The sequence below is a fragment of the Cricetulus griseus genome, chromosome 7, assembly GCF_003668045.3.
Source record: "Cricetulus griseus strain 17A/GY chromosome 7, alternate assembly CriGri-PICRH-1.0, whole genome shotgun sequence".
NCBI lineage: Eukaryota > Metazoa > Chordata > Mammalia > Rodentia > Cricetidae > Cricetulus > Cricetulus griseus.
Window position 1 is genome coordinate 2,232,106 of NC_048600.1, and position 15,380 is coordinate 2,247,485.

At 43.6% G+C, this 15,380-nt stretch overlaps 2 protein-coding genes across 4 annotated transcripts in view; both read left to right on the forward strand.

The window, feature by feature from the left end:
• Window positions 1-2,705: 2,705 nt before the first annotated feature.
• LOC100768815 (lysophosphatidylcholine acyltransferase 2B) lies at window positions 2,706-4,491 on the forward strand. Its single transcript, XM_027425905.2, has one exon. It carries the CDS (start codon window positions 2,932-2,934, stop codon window positions 4,489-4,491), a length of 1,560 nt encoding a protein of 519 aa, XP_027281706.1. The 5' UTR covers window positions 2,706-2,931.
• Window positions 4,492-7,546: 3,055 nt separating this feature from the next.
• Window positions 7,547-15,380, forward strand: part of Btbd8 (BTB domain containing 8) — a 58,115-nt gene continuing 50,281 nt past the window's right edge. For 2 of the 3 annotated variants that reach the window (XM_027425901.2, XM_027425903.2), the window contains exon 1: window positions 7,547-7,899. In XM_027425901.2, the coding sequence (XP_027281702.1) occupies window positions 7,562-7,899 (338 nt within the window). In that variant the 5' untranslated portion in view covers window positions 7,547-7,561. The remainder of the gene's footprint in view (window positions 7,900-15,380) is intronic. The other variant, XM_027425902.2, reaches the window with a different exon arrangement.

The window sequence follows — 15,380 nt, forward strand, 5'->3', positions numbered from 1 at the left end:
GTAAGAAATGAATACTGTAATTCCTTTGTACACTAGAATCCAGGTTTTACAGGACAAGCTTTTTAATTTTTTCATTGTCTAGAATAAAGACCTGCTGCATTGTAGACATGCAGATCATTTCTTAGTGAATCAATGCAGTCTCAAAACGCCAATAGATCTCAAACCCTATATGATAAACACCTTTCCCATCTTAAGTCCTTACCCTGAATTCTGGCTGTAACTTTTTCAGTCTGAGGTGTGATAATCAAATTAACATTAATGTCTTTTTCTCTCTCGCATGTTCACAGTATCTATTTTTTCATTTGTCATGGAAAACATTCACCTTTTCAATTAAAAGTCATACTTATGACTTCTCTTTGGCATTTTGGGGGCCATTAGTGAGTGAAATTAACTAACACCGACCAAAATACAGATTTTATTTTCTACAAGTGCTACACATTGGGGCAGTCAGTCTGAAAGTTGAGTGGAGAGAGCCACATTCATCCTGATTATCCTTGATAGAGATGGATTACGTCCCTGAAGAGTGGGAGATTTTATCACACCATTCACACTATTGTGTAATTTAAAACATTTATGCATTATTTTTTCTATGATTTTTCACTTAATATTTTTAAACCCTGATGGACCACAGGCAACTAAAACCATGAAGGAGGGGCTGACTACTACAATGTTATAATCAAATATTAAACCTCATCAGGCACATGGAATTTAAAAGATGGTGTGATGACTTTTTCTAAGAACCACATAATGAATGCAATTAAAGAAAGCTGAAGCTGGGCAGTGGTGGTGCACGCCTTTAATCCCAGCACTTGGGAGGCAGAAGCGGGCGAATCTCTGTGACTTTGATACCAGCCTGGTCTACAGAGAGAGTTCCAGGACAGCCAAAGCTACACAGAGAAACCCTGTCTCGAAAAAACCAAAACAAACAAACAAACAAACAAACAAATAAATAAATAAATAAATAATAAAATAAAGCTGAAAGAGGGGCTGGTGAAATGGGCCAGCAGTTAAAAGCACTGGCTGCTCTTCCAGAGGACCTGGGTTCAGTTCCCACATGGCACCTCACACCAGTCTGTAATTCCAGTTCCAGGGGATCTGACACCCTCACACTAATTCACATACAATAAAAAATTAGTAAATTATTTTTTAAAAAAGAAAGCTGAAAGAGTAGAAATGAGCATTGTAGAATAGGAAGTCACAGAAGAGGGGATAGTGTGGCTCAATTCACTATTGCCCACTGTCTCAGGATGTCCTCTTTGGCAAAGTAGACAATTATTAGCACATGGCAAGTGACAGCACCTTAGTGACATTTCCTTCATTACAGACAGTCCTGATAGTGATAGGAGAGTGTGGAGTGTCCTCAGAATTCTCATTGTGTCATAGCAACCTCTATGTACAATAAAAGCTCATTTTGTTTATGAACCTTAGGCTGGAGCCTCAAAACAAAGTTACAAGGTAGGGAGTATCACCAGTTGAAAGAAAGGAGAGTAAGTTTTAACATGTACCTTTGCCAATTCCCTGAGTGTAAATGTCGGCACCTAGAAGTGGCCTTCCACTTAGCTCACACCTTGCTTTATCAAGCTTTGGTATCCTTAGCACACTTCCTGTTGTAGGACTAACCTAATATATGTCAATAGATGGAAACTTGAGGACCTAGATAATCATTTTAGTTCTGGGAAAAGGAATTCAGATTAGAAACTAGCAAACATAGCAGGAACCCTCAATATAGCATGTCAGAGTCGAGAATGCCACCAGGTCTAGAAGAAAGCCTTGTTCACACTAAATGGGCTTCCCTCTTCATGACGTCCCAAGGACAATAACAAAGAAGGAACATGCCCTGGAGACTATGTTGACTCAGTAGAGTAGATCTTATTTTGATCAAAGCCTGCTTACTGACCAAGTTGACTTTACAGTTTTTTTCTCATGTAGTATCAGTTTAGAGTGTTGACTGGTTCATATAGACTAATACTAACATTATAAACCCCACATGCCATGGTCAATTCTGGCCTATTAGAATTAATGCACTCTAATTTTTCCTTTTTAAATTATATTATTATTATTATTATTATTATTATTATTATTATTATTATTTTGGTTTTTTGAGACAGGGTTTCTTGTGTAACAGCTCTTACTGTCCTGGCACTCGCTCTGTAGACCAGGCTATCCTGGGACTCACAGAGATTTGCATGCCTCTTCATCCTGAGTGCTGGGATTAAAAGTGTGTGCCACCATCATCCAGCTTAAATTATTAATTTTCTAAGTGATGGGTTTCATTATGGCATTTCACTCATCCATGTCATACTTTTTTCTCATTCATCCTCCTCCTCAACTATTCTCTCCCATCCCTTTTGCCCCCCACTTCTTGCTGGTTCCCTTCCTTCCTGATGAAGTCCTTCTACTCTCAAGTCAGAGTGCATTAATCTCTCTTCTCCACATCTTCCTCTCTTAAAACCTATTCCTCCCTAAATCTCTATGTGTATGGAAAAGTGCTCATGACACAAATGTTTAAGGGGCCACTTCTTAGCCTAAAGTGGTATGACCATCACCAAAGAAATAAATCTATAGGGACAATGGATGAATTTCACTAGTTTTCAAAGCAGCCCATAGCAAATTTTACTGGCATTATTACTTAAATTTGAAAGTTATAATTAATATTAATATTTATTCATTCAAATTACTATCTCCTTAGTAAGCACATATGAATAATAGAAGTACCAGAAATTGTTATGTGAAAATTTTTAACTGTATATGTCAAAAACAACACACTGTGATCCTTCTCTTGATGAGATCCTAATTCCCCTGTGATTTCTTTTTCTAATTTTAAAGGTCGTTAATGCATCATTTCCTATTAAACAACAGTTGGCTGTAAGGGTGCCAATTGTGTGCAAACGGAAATAGTACTTGATACTCAAATACTGAGAAGCAGGCTTCATGGCTCATCTGACTGATAGCAAACAGACCACAGACACCACTGAGCTGGAGGTGTGGGAAAGCAGGACTATCTGGGGGGAGAACAGGCCCTCCTTATACCCTCCTGCAGTGGCCAACCCCTTCATGCAGCAGACCCACCTCAGTGCTTGGCGCTGGGCCTGCACCATCCTCCTGGGGACCGTGCTGGTACCTGTGCGTGTGTCCTGCATGGCCTTCCTCTTCATGCTTCTCTGGCCTATGGCCACACTCACCACCATTAACTTGCCTATTCAACCTACCAAACCCATGAAGAGTTGGAGGAAACATCTGATGAAACCGGCCCTCCAGTTCTTGTTCCGTATGACATTCTTTTTTGCTGGGTTCCTGATTAAGGTAAAAGGCAAAAAGGCCACCAGAGAGGAGGCTCCCATCTTTGTCACGGCGCCACACTCCACCTTCTTCGACGCAATCGCAGTTGTTGTGGCAGGACTCCCTTCGGTGGTCTCGGCAAGTCATAATGTGCAGATCCCATTGGCTGGGAAATGCCTCCTGTCAACTCAGCCTGTGCTGGTGAAACGAGAAGACCCAAATTCTAGAAAGACTACCCGGAATGAAATCCTGACTCGTGTGATATCGAAGATGAAATGGCCGCAGATTCTGATTTTCCCGGAAGGAGTGTGCACCAACCGCTCCTGTCTTATCACTTTCAAACTAGGAGCCTTCTCCCCAGGTGTCCCTGTGCAACCAGTGCTGCTTAGGTACCCCAACACCGTGGATACAGTGACGTGGACCTGGCAGGGGTTCAGCGCCTTCCAGGCATTTATACTAACGCTGAGTCAGCCTTTCACTAGAGTGGAAGTTGAATTTATGCCTGTTTGTATCCCAAGTGAAGAAGAAAAGGAAAATCCCATCCTTTTTGCCAACACAGTCCGAATCAACATGGCAAATGCTTTAGAACTCCCCGTGACAGATCACACTTTCGAAGACTGCAGACTGATGATTTCGGCTGGTGCCCTTCAACTACCCATGGAAGCTGGCTTGGTGGAATTTACAACCATCAGCCAGAAATTGAAATTAGATTGGGACAATATCCACAAGCATTTAGACAGATACGCTGCGATTGCGGTCTCCTCAAAGGGAGGCAAGATTGGAATTGAAGAGTTTTCAAGTTATTTAAAACTCCCAATTTCAGAGCCCCTGGAGCAGCTTTTCTCTCTCTTTGACAGGAATCACGACGGCACCATAGACTTCCGGGAGTATGTGATAGGCCTAACTGTCCTGTGCAACCCTTCCAACACAGAGAAGATTCTGCAAATATCGTTTAAACTGTTTGACCTTGATGAGGACGGCTATATAACAGAACAAGAGTTAACAACTATACTCCAGGCTGCTTTTGGAGTGCCAGACCTAGACGTTTCCATGCTCTTTCAGGAGATGGCTGGCAAGGATTCCACTAGAGTTTCGTACAAGACCTTTAGGAAGTTTGCCTTGAAGCACCCAGCGTATGCCAAATTATTTGATTCATACCTAAACCTCCAAGCAGCCTATGTATATTCATCACCACAAGAAGTAAAAGCATAGCCACAGCATTGAACTGTTCAGATCATCTTGAAAATGGGGTGGGTGGGGTATTTTTAGGTGGAAACAATGAACTAAATAAAAATTATCATTTGCGGAAAAACTCAGTGGTTTTTACTCTAAGTGGCACAGATACTGTCCCTGAAAAGCAACTTGGGGAAGAAAGGGTTTATTTGACTCCTGTTCTGATTATAGCCATCACTAAGGAAAATCTGGGCAAATGCTCAAGCAGTAGCAGAGATGGGAACCGTGGAGGGGTGCTGGTTATTGACTTGCTCCTCACAGTTCACTCAGCTTGCTTTCTTATACAACTCAGGACCACTTGCCCAGGGAAGGCACCATTCACAGTGGGCTGGCATCTCCCACATGAACCAGAAATCCTCAAAATGCTCCACAGACTTGCCTACAGGCTGGCCTGATAGAGATAATTCTTCAGTTGTTGCTCTCTCTTCACAAATGACCCCAAGTTTATATCAGGTTGGCAGAAACTAACCAATACAGAGATTTAATTATATTTAAATATATTTGAGGGATTATTTCAATTAGGCTTTTATAATACTATTTCCCCCCCTTAAGATAAAGTTTGTTGGGCACATGGTGCATGCCTATAGTCCCATCAACATAGAAGATAGAGGAAGAAGCACACAGCTTTGCAACCTAGCAAATAGACTCAGATTTTAAAAGATTTATAGCTTGCTTGCCTCAGGGTTTTCCTTTAAATATATAATAAATGGTCCTCAAGCTACTGTTTGTTTTCATTCTTAAATTATTTTAATAAGATTAAGAACCCCAGTGAGGGGACCCTGATTTGCCAGGTATCATATAAGGGCTCCAATGGGACTCCCTAGGATTTCTGGTGATGTCTTTCTTGCCTTTTAATTCTTTAATTGGCAGAGAAAACATCCCTAGAAGGCATTAAAGGGATTCTATGTCCTACAATGGAGATACTTGCTCAAGCATGGATGGTGCTGCTCTATTCAAAGAATGTAGGAAGTGGAATCAGCCTACATGTCCACCAACAGAAGAGTGAACAATGAGGGTGCACATACACATGTAAGGATGTGGAAAAGAAAGGACTGAAATGGCCACTTGGTGGTCAGGGGGAAGAGAACAGCCAGAGGCATCTGGAAGATCCCAAAGCAGAGAGAAAAAGAAACAGACTGGACACGGCCAGGGTTATCTGCTAGAGAAGTGAGAATAGTGGAGGCAGAGGGGAAAAAAAGACCTTGCTTTTATAGAGAGAATGGATGGGTACCTGGGAGGAGCAACGCCTGTGAACTGGAACAGCTTGGGAGCTAGCATAGTGGAAGATGAGTGGGTATGGTTGAGAAGGACTGGGAGGCTAGTGTGGACACTAACATGTATTCTGGGTACTTGTGAATAGGGAACTGTGGGGGCTGGAGGCTAGCATAGAGTTTGAAATGCTGATGGCTGCTGCAGGTGTGTGCCAACAGAGAACCATATGTCCCTTCTGCCAGAGGCAGGAGGAAAGACTCCTTTTAGCTTACAAGGAATCTGTTTCAAAATTCCTGAGAAATGTATTTAAGTGACTGAAATCTTTCTACAGTCCATCTTGAGCTGAACCTAGACTCCATTTTGGACTAAGTTAGTGGCCTGCCCTTTGTGGTTGCTTGGGGTACCCGTTGGACCTGATAATAAATACATAATGGAATTTTATTTAGCTGTAAAGAAAAATGAAATTATGTAATTTGCAGATAAGTGAACAGAATTGAGAAAAAAATATGGCAGTAACTCGGGTCTAGGAAGATGAACACTGTTTATATTGTAGATATGAGGGATCTGGAAGAGTTCAGAGCACAGACAGACAGCAGTAGACTGAACATGGGCAGCAGACTGGACCTGGCCATGAGAAAAGCAGGAGCAGAGTGAGAACGAGAGAGAGAGAGAGAGAGAGAGAGAGAGAGAGAGAGAGAGAGAGAGAGAGAGGCCAAATAGCAGGGTTATACAGAGAATGAATAGCTGATGGGATTGGAAGCCTATGAGATGGAGATATTTAGGGTCTGGGAAGAGCTAGGATGCTAAACTAACTTGGACTCTGAAATGAATAACAGGTAATAATAGGATTGATGGAGTGTAGAGGCCAGCACGCTAATAGACACCAAGGGCAGCCATTTGTCTCTTCTGCTAGTGATAAGAGGAGTGGCTCCTTTTGGTAGGGGAGTACTGGCTTCACAAGTTTCTGAGTAATGCTGGCTTTTGTTTAACCACAGTAATTTGGGACAATGGAGTTTCCTTGGTACCTAACACACTACAAGTTTGCACTAATTAAAGAGGACCCTTAGCTTGGAATCTTTAAGAGTTGTGTGTTCAACTTAGAAAACCCACAAAAGCCTTACAACCTAAAAAGGACTATTGGTGTGAGGACGCCTTTAAAGGGGGGCAGATAATGTAACAATGGTGACAGGGGGCAGGGGAGTTAAGCAGGCATGAAAGTGTAGGGCGGTGGGAGGGGTAACGCTCAAGTTTTCTCAAAGCACTTATTACTCAAAGCAGAGTTTCAGTAAGGTGTCATGAACACAGAAAAAAAAAAAAGAAAGAAAGAAAGAAAGAAAGAAAGAAAGAAAGAAAGAAAGAAAGAAAAAAGAAAGAAAAATGCCTCTTAGACGCAAAAACAACTTGGTCAGGAGCTCCAGAGCGCTCAAGGCTGCACCTCAGCATGGCTCCCTCAAGAGAAAACAACACAGGCCTAAAAGCCCACGGCGACGCCCACTGCGCAGGCTGCAAACGAAACCCAGAGCCTCGCTGAGCTCCACACACGTGGTCTGCCCGGCGGCTGGACCCCGAGATCAGAGACTAACGTTAGAGGTGAGCAGCCTCGGGGGCCGAGGTTAGGAAACGTGCAGCCCGCGTGATGACCCTCAGCGAGGCCAAGCACAAAGCTGGCGTATCTGCGTCTACCTACTCGCTCGCTCGCTCGCTCGCGACACAGGACTCGCTCCTGGGAAGCCTGGCGACCCCAGACTTCACAATGAAGAAAACAGAGGACGCCGCCTCTTTCCTCTGGGGACGCTAGGAGGGACTCCGCAAGCCTCTGTCAACAGAGCAAGCGCGCATGCGCGCAGCGCCCGGGCCACGTGTCTGCGGCTCCTTGTCCGCCGCGTTTAGGGTCCGGCTGCAAACCAGGAGGGGGTGGACGGGAACTTTCCTCCTAGGGGCGGGCTCGGCGGCGCGCCAGTGCGAGCGGGAACGCCCCCTTCCCGGTCCCGCGGGGCCGGCGGGCGCGCAGGGGTCCGTGGCCGACTATGGCTCACTGTGCGGCGGGCGGCGCGACCCCCGCGGTGCCTCCGGGGTCCCGGGAGCTGGCAGGAAGGGACTGTCCAGGAAGGGGCCTGGGGAGCGGCGCAGGCTGAAGACGATGGTGTCGGAGCAGCTCAGCCGCGACGTGCTCAGGTAGGAGGCGGGAACAGCGCGGCTCGCTCGCTCCCTCCCTCCCTCCCCGCCTCACTCTGGTCCTGAGGCACCTGTGGGGTGCTCGCCCTGCTCCCCATCTCCCAAAGAGGACCCCACACACCGCATTAAAAACAGTCACGTGTAGCAGCACCAATTTATGGTTTTTTAAAAGGTGTACACACCGGCAGGGGCCGTGGTTGAGGTCGGACTGCGTCCAGGCCGGGAAATGTAAACCATGTCTTTCAAAAAGTTGTGAGAAAATGAGACAGGAAAACGAGTGTCTACTTGGAACGAAGGGCGGAACAACATGCCTCTAACAGGGGGCCGCGCAAGGGTCACAGCTACCATTAAGTCCTAGTCTGCCATTAATCACCCCCCCCTCCTATCCGGAAAAGTGTAATTCTGCCAGGTGGAGAAAAGGAACCCGGGTACGAGCAATTCTAAAAGAACTCCGCTGGTGTGTTTAAAATAATTCTGGCAATATCTTTGGTGTGCAAACGCCTCGTCTGCCCAGGTGACCAGACTTGCAGTCTCTTGTCTCTGATTAAATTGTTCAAAGTGCAACCTGGGGCTGGGACTTGCTTTAAGGACGACAGCAATTTTGAGATGCATTAGCCTGAGGTGTGTACACATAAGTAAAGTCTGTTCAAGGCCAGCTCTCCCTTGGGATTAATTAGCTATAACCAAGGGTGGAAAGTGACTTCTCACTGGGAAGGCTTATTTCTATAACGATGTAGGTGAAGGGAACCAAACCCAGCTCCTCTGCAAGAACAGTATGTGTTTCTGCACTCTGAACCATTTCTCTGACCCTTATTCTACAAACCTTTCTTTTGGTTTTTGTTTTGTGGGATCCTCAACATTGGGCTCCATATGTTACCGAGAAAACGGAGGTTTTCTTCTCTGGATTCATAGTCTCAGTAATAAAATAATTTAAAAACGGACTCAATAGGCAAGCTATAAATCTTGGCAGGTGTCTGGGTCTGAGAAAGCTGTCAGGCTCCCCGATGGAAGGCAAGTACCAAGTGATGTGTGGGCTATTTCCAAAGAAGAGTGAGAAAATCTAGAGTGTCTGGGCCAGTGTCTAAAAAGAAAAGGCTAAGAAAGAAGAAGGAAAAAGAAAAAGGTGTGCCAGGTAGTGGTGGCGCATACCTTTAATCCCAGCACTCAGGAGGCAGAGGCAGAGGCAGAGGCAGAGGCAGAGGCAGAGGCAGAGGCAGGTGGATCTCTGTGAGTTTGAGACCAGCCTGGTCTACAGAGCTCCGGGACAGGTTCCAAAGCTACACCAAGAAACACTGTCTCAAACAAACAAAAGAGAAAAAAAAAAAAAAGAAAGAAAACTTATGCTTTGGGTTTGGAGTCAGAAAAGTAGGCAAGCTGCTTTCTGCTGTTATGGAGAGCCTGCCTGCCAGAGATGACCACTCAGACATTATAGCCAGTTGAAAGTATTCATTCCTGCCAACTGGGACTACACTTAGGTATTCCGGCATCTAAGTGTAGTCTGAGCATTTAGAGTAAGGAGCTTTTAAAGGCAAAAACCTGTAGCTGCAGGGGGAATTTTCCACAAGCAAGCACTGTAACAGAATTTAAGTGATTAGCTGCAGAGGAGGTTTGCACAGTTAACAGAAGCTGTGTTAGAGCTGGGGTGTCTGGACTTCAGGTTCCTAGAATAGAGGTGGGTAGTTTTTTTCATGGGATTTTCTACCAAGGAGAGAAAATTCTAATTAAACCTGAAATGGCCTCTGCAGTGTCTTGCCCTGTCACACTGCCACCGTGCTGCAAGTAGCTGCATGATGGATGGGCTTCTGTGGAGGAAAAGTATATTATCTCAATATTTCTTCCCTGGAGGAGGGAAGGGAGGTATACTCTTAGAGTGCTACCACTTGGCCCCCAGATTATCATAGACTATCCCTGTAGAAGTTACCTTGCTTAACTAACCTATTAAGCTAAAGTTGGCTCAGATATAGTCCAGTTCAGATGAGATTAAGGTTTTGGGATATATGGTAAAAAGCAGGATCATATAAGTAGATTTGACTGTGTCCTGGCTAGTTTTATGTCAGTGTGACACAGGCTAGAGTCATCTAAAAGAAGAAACCTCAACTGAGAAGATGCCTCCATCAGATCCAGCTGTAGGGCATTTTCTTAATTAGTGATTGATGGGGGAGGGCTCAGCCCATGGTGGGTGATGCCATCACTGGGCTGGTGGTCTGGGGTTCTATGAGAAAGCAGACTGAGCAAGCTAGAGTAAGCATCACCCTCCATGGCCTCTGCCTCCTGCCTCCAGGTTCCTGCCCTGTATGAGATCTTGTCCTGACTTCCTTCAGTGATGGATTATGATGTGGAAGTGTGAGCCAAATAAACCCTTTCCTCCCCTGGTTGCTTTGGTCATGGTGTTTCATCACAGCAGTAGTAACTCTCACTAAGACAGACTGTTTTATCTGGATGATGTCTGTGGTGATGGCAGACAAAACGGGTGAATGGATAGACGAAAACTGTAGATAATAGAGCCTTCCTTTTCTGTCATGGACTGTCCATGTCTGGCATGGATTCTGTAGGTAGTTTATAGAACTATTAGTGTTTCTAAAAAAAAAAATCAGAATTAATGTCTAGATCTTGACTTCAAGAAAAGAGAAGTCAGAAACAAGTCAGCTAGGACTTAATGATAGTTGAGGATTCCATACTGACAGTGGGAATGGAAAAGTTAACAGGTTGTTGACTGAATACAGGTGGGTAAGCTGAGAGAGGGAACAGTAGAAAATGGCTCCACATCTTAGGACAGTTGGAAAGGAACTATGTAATGAATACTCAGGAGACTCTATCTTGAAGACAGCTAGAAATACATCTCAAGAGATGAGTTGAAGAGAGAAATTGGGCTAGCGCCTACAGATTAAAGGTTGGTAGCATTACCAGCATCCGCTTATCCAAACCAAAGAATTTTCACCTTCACTTCTATATCCAATCAACTCTAGTTTATTACCTACATATATTTTAATTTCATCCTGTCTGTCACCACTGACCCTCACCTGGCACCTAGTGTCATCTGTTGTACTGTGAAGGAGTCTGCATCCTCCTCACTTCAAGTCCCACTATACCCAACTAAAGAATGATCGCTAAAAGACGGATTTGCCCATTTTTCGGGCTGTTGACTCTCCTCCCCAGTAGCAGGGTCTAAGTTCCTCGTCGCCTGTTCTCCTTCTTGTCTGCAGCTGCAGAGTGAGATGCCAGGATGTGGTTTTGCTTTTAAAAGCCCCTTGCAGTCTACCACACCCAAAGCACCCTATGGATCAGCTGGTATTTACAAAGTCTTTATCGATCACATTAATAAACATATCTTGGGTACAGTCTTGTGTGGTGTCTTGTCTGGGGCAGGTGGGGTTGGTCAGGGAGTGTGCTTGATGGTGAATATATCGTGTTCTTTCCATTTCCAGACCTGGTTTTCCCTTCTGTACTTAAAACTCCATGGGGTAACTGTTATGTTTTAGTCTTTTAGTTGTCTTTATGTTCTTAGTACATGGTTCATACTTAACAAAATGTTTAGTGGTAAATAAACTTTAATAGAAGTCTGAGATACTTTACATAGTTTATGCTCTGATTTGAATACAAGTTGAAATTCAACTGTCGGCCGGGCGTTGGTGGCGCACGCCTTTAATCCCAGCACTCAGGAGGCAGAGGCAGGTGGATCTCTGTGAGTTCGAGGCTGGCCTGGTCTCCAGAGTGAGTGCCAGGATAGGCTCCAAAGCTACACAGAGAAACCCTGTCTCAAAAAACAAACAAAAAAAAAGAAAAAAAGAAAGAAAGAAAGAAAGAAAGAAAGAAAGAAAGAAAGAAAGAAAGAAAGGAAAAGAAAAGAAATTCAACTGTCAGTGGAACAGCAGGTCCTTAAGTTGTGGTTAGGCCTTGAAGGTTCCATTCTTGTGGGTGAAACTAGGTCCCTTGTTAAAGAGTGAATTTGGGGCTAGGGAGATGGTTCAGCCAGTAAAAGTGCTTGCAGTTCAAGCATGAAGATGAGAATTCAGTATCCCAGAACCTACACAAAAATGCTGGATGTGGTCGAATCCACTGTAATCTCAGCACCTGGAAGGCAGACAGGAGGCTTCTTGGGGCTTACTGGCCGGCCAGCCTGACCAGCAAACCACCTTCTGGTTTAGAGGACAATCCTGTCTCAAAGTACAGAGAGCTATTGAGGAAGACACCTGACATCAACCCTGACCTGTGTGGATGGGCACCTTGGCCCTTTTTTGGTCTTGCTTGCCCTCTTGCCTTCCACCTGTGATGACGAAGCATGGAGGCCCTTACCAGATATTAGCATCTTGAAATTAGAAATTGCTAGCCTCTAGAACTGTGAGCCAATAAACTTGTTTGTTTTAGATATCTTGTCTGTGGTGTACTGTTGCATCAATATAAAATAGACTACAGCAGGTCAGAACAGTAGCTAGCAAAGAGAAAGATGGAAATAAGCTGGGCCTTTGCTTCAGTCTGCTTTCCTCTAGCTTTTAGTGCTGGGTGAGCCAGTGAACACTCAATTTTACTGGTGTTTCCTGATGTTGCTTCCTTATTCACTTTAGAAGAGGTGGTAGGGTTATCAGGGAAACTCAGTTTAAGTCAGTCTGAGTCAGACTTTTAACTTACAAAAAAAATTCAAGATACGCTTGCAGCTGATACAAGTGGTTTATAAAACAAAAAGCTTTACATTTGATATATATATATATATATATATATATATATATATATATGTTGCCTATTTTTTAAAATGTAACAAATATCCTGGTTAGCATATATGAACAGGATTCCCCTGTTCTAGTGCTGTTTGGCTCTCACTTAGATCTGACTTTTGTTGTTTTGAGGCAGGGTCTAATGTGGACCAGATGGGCACAGCTGAAAGACACCTAGCACAAGCTCCAAGTTCTGATTCTCCAGCTTCCACCTCCGGTGTGTCTGGAATTCCAGGCATGTGGGAATCAAATCCAGGGCCTCCATATGCTAGGCTGGTATCCCCAGCTGGGTGCCAGTTGAATGCTTCCTTATTCACTTTTGAAGGGGGGTAGTGTCATGAGGGAAGCTGGGTGGGAGAGAGGAACGAATTTAGTGAATAATTCAAGTTTTCAGCTAAAAATTGAGAAAACAACACTTTTGTTGTTGTTAAGTTTTTTTTTCCTTTTTAAAAAAGATTTTATTTATTATGTATACAACATTCTTCTTCCATATCTGCACACCAGAAGAGGGCACCAGGTCTCATAACAGATGGTTGTGAGGCACCATGTGGTTGCTGGGAATTGAACTCAGGACCTCTGGAAGAGCAGTCAGTGCTCTTAACCTCTGAGCCATCTCTCCAGCCCAGAATTTTTGTTTTATTTATTTATTTATTTATTTATTTATTTATTTATTTATTTATTTTTTGGTTTTTTGAGGCAGGGTTTCTCTGTGTAGCTTTGGAGCTTGTCCTGGAACTTACTAGCTGACCTTGAACTCCCAGAGATCCACTTGCCTCTGCCTCCCAAGTGCTGGATCAAAGGCATGCATCACCACCGCCTGACTGTTGTTAAGCTTTGAATATGTTTTATTGTAGCATATTATTGTATGCATTCTAGTTTATCAGTAGCTAATCTGCTTAATGTATAAATCAAATTTTACAGTAGGTATGTATGTCTAGAGAAGATAGCTAGACTTGGTGCTGCCCATGATGGAGTGGGCTTGTAACATACTTGTGGGGATAAGAGGATAAGAGCGTTCTCCCTGAAAGTTACCTAAGTCATCAGGCTCTTTATCTCCCGGGAACTGGCCACACGACAAGACTGCTCAGTGTGGGCCTCTAGAGTAGGAAAGTCTGTGTATCCATGTCATCAGCAGTGGGGCGCAGCACAACACAGTTTGTGTAACATGAAGTTAGTTACCTGCAAAAACAGTCTCTGTGACAAACTGACCGAGCTAAAACGTGTTTGCAAAGTTTCACAAGCTGCCGTGTTCTGAGGCATTTGTTTTCTTTAGTGTAAAATTCAATCAGCGGACAAGCAAACACTGGACTCTTCTGTGTGTTAATGACATATGGATTTTGCCCTTTGGGAATTCATTATCTAGTGGGGAGAGATGCATAAAAAGCATAATGATGCAATGACAGAAATGCAGTAATAGAGGCTTGGACCTAGTGTGGTGGGATCGGGAAGGAGCCATTAGCCTGGTCTTGGGGGAGTTTGAGTGCCACTGGCTGCTTTCCAAGTTTTCATTGTAATGGATATCTTTACCCAGTCCATGGTCCTCCTGTGGTGCTCTGGTGTGACTGCCAATTATAGCCTGCAATACAGAAATCCTCTGAGAGTCCATACTGGCGATTTGGCATAGTGAGACAAAGTATTGTAACTATGTAGAGAGCAGAAATACATAGTTAATAAAAAGAGGCTAGTGAATAGACTGTGAAATTTTTTGCTATTTTTCTGTTTTTTTTTTTTTTTCAGTTTACAAGTACATGAAATCAGTGGGCTTTGCCATAACTACATATGTTGTATACTAGGGATTCAAGTGGGTTTACCTCCTGAGTGTGTCATTTTGAATAATAGATTAGAACATGACTAATTCTGTTTGGTGGGGATGGGAAAGGGCATAAATGTCACAGTCTTGACATCCAAGGCTGTATTTTAGACTTGGTAATTAGAAATGTAATAGTTTCTAATCTGAATTGCCTATTGTTAGTCTTGTTTCTGACTGTTGACTATATGCATTTTTGGTTCAGTTTTAGTGTGATTTTTGAACAATTGATTCTTCAGTAGTCAGAAGCTAAGTTAACTTTCTGCTCTGTGTTTCATTATAAAACTCAAGAAGGTACATTTTAAAGGAAAACCAGTATTAGTAGCTGTCTTAGGGTTTTACTACTTCGTTGAAACACCATGACCAGAGCAGCTAGGGGAGGAAAAGGTTTGTTTGGCTCACACTTCCACATCATAGTCCATCACTGAAGGACATCAGAACAGGCACTCACACAGGGAGGCAGGAGCTGATGCAGAGGCCATGGAGGGTCCTGCTAACTCCTTGCTCTCCGTAGCTTGTTCAGCCTGATTTCTTATAAAATCCAGGAATACCCACCATGGGCTGGGCCCTCACCCATCAATCACTGATTAAGAAAATGCCCTACAGCTGGATCTGATGGAGGCATCTTCTCAATTGAGGTTTCTTCTGTCAGATGACCCTAGCTTGTGTCAAGTTGACATAAAACTAGACAGGACAATAGCAGAAAATAAGGTTTATTAGTAGATTTAAGAAAGTATTTTTAAATGTTTTCACTTTTGCTTTAGTGAAATTTTTTTTTGTTTTGACTACAAATTTTTAGAAAATCAGAGTCAAAACATATATTAAGTGTGGTGTTCTTTAAAGTGAACTCAAACAAACCCAGTTTTTCTATTAAATTATTTCTGTAATGTTGATGTCTCCCACCTCTCTGTGTGTTCCAGGAAGTTGAGTCACCAGCCAACCTCACGTGACAAGCAACATTACCC